The sequence below is a fragment of the Oratosquilla oratoria genome, chromosome 11 (assembly GCF_046742065.1).
Source record: "Oratosquilla oratoria isolate Oo_2021 chromosome 11, ASM4674206v1, whole genome shotgun sequence".
Taxonomy (NCBI): domain Eukaryota; kingdom Metazoa; phylum Arthropoda; class Malacostraca; order Stomatopoda; family Squillidae; genus Oratosquilla; species Oratosquilla oratoria.
The window spans coordinates 61,299,311-61,314,310 of NC_134787.1; the positions used below are offsets into that span (position 1 = coordinate 61,299,311).

The 15,000-nt window shown below is 35.7% G+C and overlaps 1 protein-coding gene across 2 annotated transcripts in view; it reads left to right on the forward strand.

Annotated features, from left to right (window-relative positions):
- LOC143029856 (uncharacterized) overlaps nucleotides 1–15,000 on the forward strand; it is a 454,511-nt gene that overhangs the window by 102,383 nt on the left and 337,128 nt on the right. For both annotated transcript variants that reach the window (XM_076192967.1, XM_076192968.1), the window contains exon 2: nucleotides 5,543–7,268. In XM_076192967.1, the coding sequence (XP_076049082.1) occupies nucleotides 5,543–7,268 (1,726 nt within the window). The remainder of the gene's footprint in view (nucleotides 1–5,542; nucleotides 7,269–15,000) is intronic.

Here is a 15,000-nt window from a genome sequence, read left to right on the forward strand (position 1 = left end):
TATGTAGTTTGATGGAAGTATATTCGGAAACTGAGACACTGTCAGTCTGAGGGCTCAAACCTAACCTGTAAGTAAAAATGGACAGTGACAACAAACTCAATTTCTTATATATGTATACTCGAGTTACATAGGTATATACGAATTTTATAATCAACCCATCTCCGCCATGATTAGCCATTGGCAATATGTACCCATTTGGTTAATAAGATGAATATATATGTCAGTATATATGTGTGTGTATATATATATATATACATATATATATATATATACATATATATATATATATATATATATATATATATATATATATATATATATATATATATATACATATATGCTAATAAGAACACGGGTACGTGTTTTCACTTATGCAAAGTAGAGCATTTGGAAAAAAGAAACTAACAATATAACGTATATCATATCCAGTGCAAAAAGTACATGGAGTACTTTTCGCACTGAAGATGTAATACACGAAAGCGCTCTGCTTCGTTGGTTTCTTTTTTTTCAGGTGGTCTACTTTGCATATATATATATATATATATATATATATATATATATATAAAAATAAACAAACACATATGAAAAATATATATATATATATATATATATATATATATATATATATATATATATATATATATATATATATATATATATGAGAGAGTGATAGGTGGGGAAGGGTAAACGAAGATGGGCTCTAGAGTACGTCCTAGCTTTTCGGTCTCTATGACCTTCTTCCGAAGAAGGTCATAGAGACCGAAACGTTAGGACAATAAACCTATTCTAAAGCTCATCTTCGTTTACTCTTCCCCACCTATCACTCATTTGTCTCAAACAATTTATATATATATATATATATATATATATATATATATATATATATATATATATATATATATATATATATATATAAACAAATTCGGAGTAGCTACATCGATTCCCCACAACCAGAAGATCTGTGGTTTTCAAACCGTAGTGTTAAGAAATTAAGCTTTGAATCGCTAAACGAGAGTAACAAGGTTTGATTTAAACACCGTCAAGATACATCTTCTATATAAGCAATAATAATGACTAATCACCATAATATAACATTTCTAGCTTCGTCTTATCCATATATTTTGAAGCTAATTTGATTGCTGAGACTATTTTTCAGGCATTTCATCTGGAAATTAAAGTTTTGATAAACGTTAAGAACCTGAACGATAAATCATTGAAGGGTATAATAATATATCTTCTGCTCATAGTGTAACTTCACGGAAGTCTAGTGTTATGGGCTGTCAAATTGTACTGAAGGAAGATCGCATCAGTAGGACCTAAACTCTCACAGCACATGCAAGAATAAACTTCAAACTTATGCGGTAAAAGTCAGGCAATACAAACTTGGGTACCGTTTCTGCCCGCTTCCTTGGCATCTGAACGTATGCAAAGGTATTCCTGCGGATATACACACAAAAGGAAATATTTTGCAATAACCAGAGTTTCTATCCTTGGAGACAATATCTCATCAAAGAGATGAAACCAAGGAGGTACAACAGGAGTAATTTGAGGAGGATAGAAGAAAAAAAAATAGAAATTGATAATGACCAGCAATTATGTCTGTATGAAGATCAGTCGTCCATCAACAAAGAAATTGAATACCATCCAAATCCGTTTTATTTTGATATCATGTTTGATAGTACAAAGTCCTTTTCAGGACAAACCAATTGACTTTAAAGGACGAACCACGTAAAGAAACGTATATGCAATGCTGGGCGCGTTCCTATGTGCGTTCCTAGTTGCGTTTCTCGGTGTCCTGACTATGCATGTGTCAGTCAGGACACTGAGGAACGCACATAGGAACGAATCGGGGAACGCGCCCAGTTCTGCATTTATGTAACGTTAGTTACTATCAAACGGGATGCCGATGCAGACGCATTAATGTCATCTACATAAGTCTTATGTATTTCTCATGTAGAATATTGTGCACATGTTTGAAACATGTGGAACACCTGCACAATACTAAAGGAGAACCTGTCTAGTCATGTTTCTCCATGGACGTTTTTTTTTTTTTTTTTTTTTTTTTTTTTTTTTTTTTTTTTTTTTTTTTTTTTTTTTTTTTTTTTTTTTTTTTTTTTTTTTTTTTTTTTTTTTTTTTTTTTTTTTTTTTATGAAGCTACGAGGATGAAATTGACGGAGTCCCAGACAATAGAGGTTACGAAAGAGAGCTGAAGAAGAACTAATCAAGTAGATCAACAAAGGCTCATATAAATTAAGGAGTTGTTTCGACAAGATTTTTACTTTTTACCTTTTATTCTTATACAAATTTCATTTATTACCACGCCATGAACCCTCGATCAGACTTTTTAGTGGATTAAGAACCATGATAACGAAGGAAAGGTAATAAGGTCCTGATCACGCTATCTGTCTGAACCGAGGCGGCTCAATTACAATGCAAGTCAATGGAGATGTTCACACACAATCGCGCAGTTTTTCCATTACCGTTGCGGTTTCCGCTGAGTGCAGATAATGTGAACAGAGCTTAAGATATACTGCTGTGGGTGGTAATGGTGAGAATATATGTATATGGTGTATAAGAAGGAGAGGTACGTGATAGTTGGAATAGAGATGTTTTCGTTTAGTAGATACAATGCATTATGAGTAACTGGCTGAATGTTGCAGAAAATTTACATGAAACTATTGCATGTTGTTGGTATAAACCAGCGTTTCTCAACCTTTTGCCCTTGCGTAACCTTTAATGTAAATTGCATGTGTCAAGGAACCCCTGCGCAAAAAAAAACAAAAAAAAACACATATACCATATCCTTCTCATTTTATTTTCATCGTAATAGTAGGTTGGATAGGATGATGTCTATATTACATTATTACAATAACCTTTTGCGGACCTTTAGGGTTCCGTGGAACCCTGGTTAAGAAATGCTGGTGTAAAGGACGGATGGAGTAAAATCTCTTAACCAATGTCTTGACGAGAGAGTAAATTCCTTGACGTCATTGGGATCAAACTCTCCACATCAGCCAACTCCTTAGATCAACTTCTCAGACGTCTTGTGCTTGTAATGTGACTGTCTGGGCTGAAGTATGCTGAATCTTGACCTCAAGGTCAATTAACTTGTCAGAGTAAAGATATTCACCAGAGAAGAAAATGCAGGATTTTGGGGGAAAAAGAAGAGAAAAAAGAGAAGGAAATAGAAGAAAAGGATGAAGAATAGGAGTGAGACTAAGAGAAGAGACAAAAGAGGAAAACAAAGAGAGGAATCAGGAGCTTCACTGAGTAAACAAATGTACGAAAAAAGAGCAAGTTGGTTGAAAAACAGTTGGAGAAAAGAGGAGAGAAAAATGTAGGAACAAAATGATGAACCAAATGAAAGACAAATTGTGAGGAAAAAATTCGAAGACAATAAAGACTTGTTGACCAAGAAAGAAAGAAAGAAGAGTGGCTGGAGGAGATGGAAAGTAACAGGAAAAATAAAAATAATAGTTAATTGTGTTTGCCTCAAACAGAAACACATCATGGAGGAAGTTTTTCTTTGATCAACAAATTTTGTTGAGAATTGGCTCAAGATCTACTTCGTCTTCTTCCTTTCTTTCCCGAACATCAGTACTTGGGTTATAATCTTTGTAAACTCTCACGCCAATCCATCCCCAATCTCCGATTACAGACCCCAATCCCCAAGTCTCCAATTACGAACGTGAAAATAGACCAGGACGCCTCATCTGAAGAGTCGTATGAATGAGACAGACAGGAAAAATGTCCCCTGAGGAGACTGCTGAATCCTTTGAGGAAATATATTCCCCCCCTCTCGATTATATCTTGGCGGTCTGATATTTTCCTCCCAACATTTCAGTTGAAATTTATATTTGCGAAACAGTTCTTCCATTCCTCTCTATTCCGCCGTCCGTTTCGTCTCCTGGGAGCAATATCTTCATCTTTTCCCTATGTTGGAGCTAGAGGAAGAAAGCTGTTTTTGATGGTTAAGAAATTCTTCCAGTTTCAATAGTTTTCATTCGCCTCTTCTTCCTCTTCCTCTGCTTTTTATGTTTCTATCATATATCCTAAGTGTCGCATATTTAAATTTGTTGTTCTTCTAACTTCTGAGTAATCTGAAAAATACATTTAGTTTTTGGTGCTAACAATATTTACATAATATATTCAAAGACCAAGAAAGGGATATTTGGTTACATGTTTAAATGTCATGGAAACTGTAATGATATCTGTTCTGATAAAATCATTCGGGGTTCCTTTATGACTAAATACTTATCTCCTCTCGAGAAAGAAAGCTTATGAATTTTAACTTTTGCTATTACTCCGTTACGTTTTCAAAGCTCTCTTTTATAATTTCTACGGGTCCACTTCGTTTGTAAAGCATTGCTTCCAAGAATATAGTGCGGGTTATTGGGGACCAAATATTGATATTATAACTAATATACATATATATATATATATATATATATATATATATATATATATATATATATATATATATATATATATATATATAAACTCTTCATCCCCCAGTCGGAGAAAAGAAGACACGAATGTCGAATGTTCTGTATATTTTGAGCACGAACTGTGACCCTCTACAGCAGAATGAATACATAGTGGAAGGCATATGCTTATATAGTGGATATATATATATATATATATATATATATATTATATATATATATATATATATATATATATACATACATATATATATATTTGGGTGTGTCTATATATATATATGTATATACATATATATACATATATATATACATATATATATATATATATATATGTATATATATATGGGTTATGTAATTGTTGAGTGGTAGTCTATGTACTGCTGTTTAGGTTTCAGTATCTTCTAAAAGTTTGTACTACATAAATAGGTTGTTTATTTTTTGCATATTTAAACGTAGGTACTGAAAATATACAAGAGGAGAGTGGAAAGTGTTCCTTGGAAAATGAGTGTATCTCGCTAAACAAATAATTACATGATGTGTACATTTTTGCTGCTGCTGTAGTGGTTAGTGTCGATGGGTAAAGAGGAAACACATCACGCAAAATCAAGCTTCGGTCAGGGCTTGCAAACTTTACGAACAACGCAATTGACACCCTTGGGCAAGATGATTGTGTGCGTGTGTGTGTGTGTGTGTGTGTGTGTGTGTGTGTGTGTGTGTGTGTGTGTGTGTGTGTGTGTGTGCGATCCGCGGGTATGTATCGCCATTGTTATAATCATTATTATTGTTGTTATTATTGTTATTATTATTATCATCCTTATTAATACTATCTTATTCGTAGTAGTAGTATCATTGCTATTTCTATGATCATTATGAATGTTAATAATATCATCATTTGAATTGTTGGATATTTATTGATATTATCGGTTTTGTAATAGTGTTAGTATATCTAGTAATGTTATTGTTCTATTGTTGCTATTACTGTATGGTATTAAGAGTACTACCGTTGTTCGTATTATTGGTGCCATTGTTTACTTTCTGCTCATGTAACAGGAAATGTTATTCATTTTGTAACACTCTTATTCTTCTTTGTTCACAGGTGTGGTGCGTGCTTTCCATCTCAACCGTGACCCGTCCTCTGCGAAACAAGAGTTGAGAGTGGCTAGCAGGCACAACCTCCAGCCACGTCATTATCAGGAATCTCAACAACTGCAGTCTACCCAGCAGATCCACCCAACCATTACAGTTTTTAATACTACGAGTGCGCAGAGGCAAGAAGAACAGGGAAAGGTTAAAAGTGACGTAGGTGTTGAAGCAGGAGATGACGGGGAAGACAGTGATGACATGGAATATACTAAAATAGACAATGGTGTCCGTCAAGGCGATGAAAGATATTTGCTTCCTTCGGTGCTGAAGGAAAGGACGATCATGGGCGATGACAGTGGCATTGGTGACACTGATGATGTCGATGACGAAGGTAGACAAATAAACGAAGATAATGATAATGATAACGCTGGTGCTGATGTTCAAGAAGGTGGTTGTGTTGGTGATAAGGAATTTGATAAAGATAACGTAAACAATGAATACTCTAGCAGTGTTAGTGAAGGCGCTAGTGATAGTGAAGATGGTGTTAGCGTTGATAGTACAATTCACGGTGACAATGGAGATACACGCGGTGAGAAAGAAAATGGGCGTGGCAGAGGACGGAGTAGAAAAGATGATGACCTTAGAAAGAAAACGGAAAACGAGTTTGACGCTGACGAGGTGAAGAGGAGAAGCGAGACATTAATCGCCGGGGTATCGGAACACAATCACACGAATGAATCCGGTTCCAAGTTTAACGCTGACCTTGGTTTCCAAGATGGTGATAACAGTAACAATAATGGTGAGGAAAATGATCACAGTGCGTGTGATCATGAACTATGTGAACATTTCTTTGACGGTAAAGATAGTCTCGCTGGTGATGAACACTTCATCGGGAACAACAGCGAAAACGACTCTGACCATGACGACGATTATGATGAAAATGGAGGCATGGATATAAATATTTACGTTGAAAATGAGAAAAAACAACACATTGATAAAGAAATTATTGGTGAAAAATATAACGAAAGCGATGAGGCCCGTAAGGATGACGTTGACTATGAAGAGAACGACGATGACAATAAGAATGTTAGTGAATGTATTGAATGTGATTCTACTGACAACACAGGCCCTCCCGATGAATACGACGTCTTCGACGCAAAGAGTGGAACCCAGATAAGAAAACGCAGGCAGAGTGAAAATAAGCAAAAAGAAACAGAAAGACATAAGACTCCTGACGAACAAAATGGAAATAGTAAGACAACCGTTCGACCCAATGAGACATCTTCACCCTCAACGCTACCACCCCCACACTCACATCTTCAAGAAATACACAAGCAAATGGACGATATCGAGGTCAAGGGCGAAATTGCAACAGAAGAGGAGTCAGGTGTGGCTAAGTCTCAAGTAAGAAACAAAAGGAAAATGCCCCAAAGATGGAGAGTTGTAACCAGCTTGTCAGGAAAGAGAAAACACAAACTCAGCCACGACAGGGTTTGGTGGTACGAGGACCCTTCTGGTCAGAGGAGCCGTCGAAAGCACAAGAGAACCCTCCAGGAGCGGAACATAGAACTTCTTAACCTGAAGACTAAGAAAACCAACTTCGAACCCGAAGAACTCGTGTTAGAAGCCAACGTGGGCGAGAGCGCTGTCCTCCCGTGCAAAATCTTCCCAGTCGAAGCAGACGACAAACTTACCGTCATTCTGTGGTACAAGGACGATTCGAAGGATCCAATTTACAGGTAAGGAGTTTCAGAATCCTGGACGAGGCAAGGGAGGCATATCACATGATTTTGATGAAAACTGGAGGGAATGAGGTAGGGAGACAGGGAGGGAGGACGGAAGAGAAGAGGAAAGAAAAGAGGATTGGATAGAGAGAATATTAGATTTGCATTGTAAAACAGGTATGAACGCATATATAGGCTTAAAATATATGCAATATAGTATTCAGTAACAGAAATTATGTCTCATCGCACAGCAGGAACGCTGCAAAGAAAAATAGATTTTCATAGCTCAAGATCAAAGTGTTCGGTATGTAAAAGGGAAAAAATTATGGTGAATGTCCAGACACACACACACACACACACACACACACACACACACACACACACACACACACACACACACACACACACACACACACACACACACACACACACACGCCCTCACACACACTAATGCTCGTACATACACACACACGCCCTCACTGATACACACACGCCCTCACTGATACACACACGCCCTCACACACACTAATGCTCGTACACACACACACACACACAAACACACACACACGCCCGCGAAAGAGAGAGAGAGATAGAAACAGAGATAGAGTGATAGAGATAGAGAAAAAGAGTATGAAAGACAGATAGAGGGCGAGGGAAAGAGAAAGAGAGCGGCAAAAAGAGAGAGCAAGATAGTAAAAGAAATGTTGGTAGAAAAAAAAATTAAGAGACAGAAATATAATTAAACATTTTCTACCTCGAATTAAAGAAGCCTCTGAGAGCAAAAGGAGGAAATTCAATATAAAAGTCTGAGTTGGTGGAGAATTGTTAGAAAGGATGAGAGATTTATTGAAAGGTTTAAAAATGAATACTGTAATCAAAGCAGAGCAGTCAGATTAGAAAGAGGTAGGCAGCGGAGTTCCTGATAGATGGATAGTCATGTTTCTCGTACAAATCAACGAACCTGTCAGAACGAGGCGGATACAAGAATATATTTGGCGTCGATGTCTCAGGCAGACTGCAAACGAGGACAAGAGCTTAAACGTCAGTGGAATTTTGTAGTTTTAACTAAACAAAATATGTTACTGATTCAGCCTAGTGAGGTTTGATGGAATTAAAACAGTGCTAGGGGGTTGTGGGTAATAATGGATAGGGTTTCTGTCTCCAACAATGGAGGCTTTCTAATTCCTCAATGCAATGCTGGACATCACAGGTTGAGTATATACAAGTGTCAGTTGTCAATGCTATCGTCTAATGATTTAATCTAATGTTTCCCAGCCTTTTCCGGCCCTAAGTGCATTACCTGTAGCCAGGTCTAAGCGGCCCTAAGTGCATTACCTGTAGCCATCTAAGCAGTGCCAGGTCTAAGCAGACCAGCACCAACTAACTAGTATCTTATTACTAGAAAGGGTATAGGAAAGAATGTGTATGCATCGCTTCCCAGGCCCACCATTTAATTGATTTCAGCACCAAAAGTTGAGAAAAGGTGATGTAATTAGTACATACATACATATACCAAAGGCTTTTTCCCCCTTACACGGGAGGTAGCCAAAAGTAAAAGGCATAGAAAGCACTCCCACCCATTCCATCCCCCACACACTCCACTCCCTTCCACCCTCTTCCCTCCCTCTTATCTTGGCACCTCCTAGATGACGGGTCATCCCTGCATCTTGTCCACTGCCCTGGGTCAGAAGCAACGTCACAAGAGTAGGATAGGGCTAATCGTACTCGTTTCAAACTAGTCATAGTCACATGCTATGATTAAATCACTATGTTGAAAAACATAGGTTGCTTCGCTCCCATGAGGATAGACCGACTCTGCAGAAGACCAAAAAAAAAAAAAAATGAACTGATTCAAAAGGCGTAATGTAAATTGGAAAATATGTTCAATGATACGCATATCTGTTTAAATTTTGAATGTTTAAATGAGAAAAACATTAATATTCCAGATATCAGTAGAATTTCCTGTTAGCTTAATTACAAAGGATTACAAAGGAGGAGCATCCAACAGGAGACCTTTTGGTCCATAATTAGGTCGGATGCGGAAAAAAACATGATAATGATAAATAAATAAATAGAATTATAATAATGTAAATAATAAAAAATAAAAAATGCATAGGTATAAATAGTAAATAATAATAATTTGACAGATAATGATAAATGAAAATCAAGCAAATAATAATAAACAGACAAATAATAATTTATTATTATTTACTATTTACCTGTTTGTTTATTATTTAACTATATGCATTTATTTATGTATTTTATTTGTTATTTACATTATAGTTTTTATTTATCAATTTATTATTATTATGATTTTTTTTTCGCATCCGACCTAGATATGGACCAAAAGGTCTCCTGTCAGCATGCTCCGCCTTTGTAATCCTTTGTAAACAAACAAACACCATCATTACACCATCTTGCGTAGGTGTTTACCGAAACGAATCTTAGAGCTTCGAACTGAACTACATTGCACTGCCTCTACAGGAAGTTTATTCCATTCATTAACTACACGGATAGCGAAGTTGTTTCTACCAACTTTCAAATTAAAACTATTTCCTGACAGATTGAGACCATTATTTCTTGTCGGATTCTCAGTCAGTGTGACAATTTTGTCACACACACACACCTATATCAAGTTTACTTCCAAATGTTGTAGAATTTAGATTTTTAGATATTTTCAATAACTATAGTTATCTGTAAAACAAAACAAAAAAAGTAATTGAAAGAGGCGGATTAAAAGAAAAAAGAAGAGAGAGAGAGGGAGAGAGAGAGAGAGAGAGAGAGAGAGAGAGAGAGAGAGAGAGAGAGAGAGAGAGAGAGAGAGAGAGAGAGAGAGAGAGAGAGAGAGATATTAAGTCCATAAAAAATATGTGTGTTGGAAGAGTATTAAAATGACATAAGATTGTGTAGACCTAAACGTGGTCAGAACATTAATCACTTAGTATATGAAACACAGCCTGAAATCTGTAGCAGTGATATGAACCCTATGAATAAAAAAAACATATTTCCAACTTTAAAAATCCTAATGAAATATCACAAGAGCCGCTCTAAGTCTAGATTGATGAATATTGGAGTTATAATTCAAACAGAATTAAAAAAGCTAAATGAAGAAATTAGTTTGAAAAATATGGTCTTGTAAGGTATCTTGCAGAAAAAGATAATAGGCAAAGAACTTTATATAAGAATATCAGAGGTCAGAACAAGAAGAGATGGTTCAAATCTATAAAGGTTCTAGGAAATATAGAGAATGGTGGAACACTTTCTCAAAGTGAACAAAGAGAAAACACGAATGCATATAGAAAAAGAAATCACGAGAGAAACTTAGTGTTCAATATGCAGAGATTGGTATTTTGTCAATAATAAAGAGCTTTTCTTTTCTAAGGAACAACTTTGCAACAAAGAGGAGAAGTTATAGAAGAAATAGTGAAAAAAACAACATTCAATTTTGAGTGAAAAATATTCTCGAAAGATAGAAAGATATTGAATGATTTGGTTCAAAGAGATGTCACTGAATTCATTAAAACATCGACTACATCAAAATCATGTAGTCATTATCCTGTAAGAGGGTAAATTTTCAAGGGAAAAAAAAATCAGAAAAATTAACTAAAAGAGCACATGCGGAAATAAAAAAATGAATAATTATCACCCAGACAGATGACTACACACTGCAAACACAGTTTTGTGTGTTATCGCAAGCATGAGCCAGCTTCCAGAGGAAAAACGTCATCCTGAGCACTCAAATACTTGAAAACAATAAACAAGATTCTAAACGACTGAAAGATAAAAGAGGCAAAATGTAATGTGTCATTCCTGCAAAACGTGTTTAAAGACACACTGACACGTATATATATATATATATATGTATATATATATATATATATATATATATATATATATATACGTTCGTATACACGCACACATACACACACACACACACACACACACACACACACATACACACACACACGCAAACACACATTCACATACATGTACACACCACACTCACACTCACACATGTACATATATAAACCTGAACATAAATACAATAATACAGTATTCTGGTGAACTTGTTAGCTCAAAACCTATTTTAACCAACATTTTAACAAGCTAAAGAGTGTACAAGTAAATATGTGTATATATATATATGCGTAAGTAACCACTAGGAAAAGTAAACTAACGAAGCAGAGCGCTTTCGTATAATTACATCTTCAGTGCAGATACAAAGAAGGAATTATAAGATGAAGAAACAAGGTACAGAATATATGACATAGTGAAGAGGGCATTCGGAGAGGTAGTGGAAGAAGTACACGTGACGGACTTCTTCCACTACCTCTCCGAATGCCCTCTTCACTATGTCATATATTCTGTACCTTGTTTCTTCATCTTATAATTCCTTCTTTGTATCTGCACTGAAGATGTAATTATACGAAAGCGCTCTGCTTCGTTAGTTTACTTTTCCTAGTGGTTACTTACGCATTTGTGAACACACGCTCCTAGTGTTTTTATTGCATATATATATATATATAGTATAAGACAATGAAAATGAAATGGAATAAAATGAAATAAACATATCACAAAAATCCAACAGAAATAACTACACGAGAACATTGATCATATACAATTGTTTGAATTTCTTTTCCTTCGTGATGTGTTCAAGTACAAAGAGCAAAATGAAGAGAGACTGGGCTAAAAAGAAGCGACTAGAAATAGAAGAAATAACGCGAAGCAACATTCATTACTGGAAGTAATAAAAAGAAATTATTCAAACTTGGAATTTTGAAAAAGAAACGACTGTAAAAGATAAAATACAATCATTTTGCATGCAGCCAATAACGAATATGAAAGTCAAGGACAAAACTCAGAGATTGAGCGCAAATGGGGAAATGTGTGAAATGGATAAAGAAATCAGTGAAATAAAAATGATAACTTCAATTGCTGTTTACATAGGAGAAAGGAGAAGAAAAAAACATAATGGACGAAGAGAGAGAAGTAGGAAGACGTAAGAGCAACAAGATATCCAGAATAGATGTTCTAAAAGATATACGATATATATGTGCATATCTATATATATACATATATATTATATATACATATATATATATATATATACATATATATGTATGTGTATATATATATACATATATATATATATATATATATATATATATATATATATATATATACAGTATATGAGACTTATTGACCCACTGTCGGAGAATTAGATATAATGAACAGAAAATCTGTATATTTCGACCACTACCTGTGGTCCTCTTCAGCAGATAGTGGTCGAAATATACAGATTTTCTGTCCATTTGATCTCATCTTCCGACAGTGGGTCAATAAGTCTCATCTTACAAATGTGCTACTACACTATACCTTCCTAATGTGTGTGTGTATGTATGTGTGTGTGTGTGTGTGTGTGTGTGTGTGTCCGTGTGTGTGTGTATGTGTGCAAAGCAACCACATAAACACGTGATAAACTAAATATGACCAAACTATTGGGGGAAAAAACGGTGACCGAACGATTTCGTCTATTAAGACATCTTCAAGGGTACAAAGAAATCATACAAAGTGTGACATAATATACAATGAAGAAAGGGGAATCCGGAGAGGTCCCTAACTTGAGACCCTGTGTAGAACGGTTTCCTTAAGGAGCTCTCCGATACATAACAAATGGACAGTGACTTAACCAATTGCGCTATCAAGATGAATATAGGATGAGCACAATTTCTCATACATGTATGCTCGAGTTGTGTGTACACGAATTTATACTCAACCCATCCCCGCCATGATAGCACAATTAGTACTATGTACACAAGTGGGATATTATTACAGCACACAGTGAATTGTGTTCAGTTCATGTGTAACTACCTATTCACACAGTTTGATATGCTTCGTCTATATGATAATGTCTTGTCATTACCATGTAGTTAACACATCATATTGTAGGATTTTTTCTGCTTAAACAAGCACTATAAATTCTCTCACATATTCTGTTTTGTTTAAAGTGTCTAATCACTTTCAGAAGTGATAAGTTTGTTCATCTATAATATTCAAAATATATTTTTAGTTTGCCACCGTTTTTTATCATCTTCATCTACTCGCGAGATGTAGAAGACACTGGGGAGAGACCAATTATATGATTTTTTCCCCCGCAAGCTCTCTCTCTTCCAATGAATAAGAACGAGGCACCTCACTCATGTCAAGAACCAATTTGGTTCTACAAAACTGTAAAGGGCCGAGAAGAAGATTATTCCTAAAGGAGCATCATACTTCTAGGTTAACTCGGAAGTCCCGACAACCCACCTTAAGTGAAAAGTTCTGAGGTAAAGCCGGGGGTGGGGGGTCAGGACACCATGAAAGGCGCCTCATGTTTGACGTATAAAACCCAGCCCGGATACATGGGGGACAGAAAATCGAAGAGAAACGATATGGAGGGAAGCTTTCGGGGAAAAAAATGTATGGGAAACATCGCTCCATACACGTTGCGCGGAAGCCTCCTCGCGAGTGAGGAAATGATTGCTCTCGGTTAAAAGGACAAAACAAGAGACTGCGGACCCGGGGAAGGGATAGTAAATGGCTGAGGCCAGGATGCATTCATAGGTACACAGTGTAGGGCCACAGCTGTTGCCAAGGTGAAAAAGGCAAAGGAATTGCTGAGGCGGAGAGAAAATCCCAGGCGTAAAGAGGAGACGTAAATGATATATACAGTGGAATGGTTTGAAAAGTAAATAGATATATGAAGCTGTTCGTTGTGAAGTGAAGAAAAGTAACGCGATATATGCCGTATTCTATAAATTATGAAACTCAGCTTGAGAGGATATGCATGTTGAATATTAAAGATGACAAATGAAAATAACTGCACTGCAAAGTGACAGGAGTAATGGACTGAAGAAATATTGAGGAATTCAATAGAGAGTTTGACCAAGCGAAAGTAGTAGTATTTTGACATTAGTAAATAAGTGTGTGAACATTGTGACGAATGTGGGTAAGAGGTAAAGGACACACGGGCTGAGGGGAATACTTTTATTCCTGACTAGTTTCGCCTGAAGAAGCCACTCAGGCGAAACTAGTTAGCAATAAAAGTATTTCCCACAGCCCGTGTTCCCTTTACCTTCTACCCACATTGGTAAAAAAAAAAAAAAAAAAAAAAAAAAAAAGAGAGAGAGAGAGGAAGGTGTTGTTTGGTTGAAAATGAGGAGTGAAAGGAACACAAATGACGAAGATTAAACAATGTAGTATAAAGGAAATTATTTGCACTAAATTAGGTTCATTGGAGAGGTGGAATGGGTGGATAATGAGGAAGTGGAAAGAAGTGTAAATATGATTAACTTTTCAAGAACAAATGGATGGCTGATGCCATTGTGTATCGTATGGACCCTCTGTGGTTATGGAAAACTATGAAATATGGCAAGGTGCTATAATGTCTGCCATTTATTCTATATTATTTTCTTATTTGTTTGTTATTATTTGATTGTTTGTTTGTTTATTACTGTTTGCTTGATTATCATTTATTATTAGTTATCTGTCAATTATTATTATTTTCTATTTACCTGTTTGTTTATTATCTAACTTTACCTATTTATTTATTTTATTTATTATGATCTATATTGTTATATTTTATTTATTTATCTATTTATCATTATTATATATATTTTTTCGCATCTGACCTAGTTATGGACCAAAAGGTCTCCTGTCCTTTGTAATCCTTTGTAAAGGTAAAGGAAAAACAGTAACAATGCTAGCA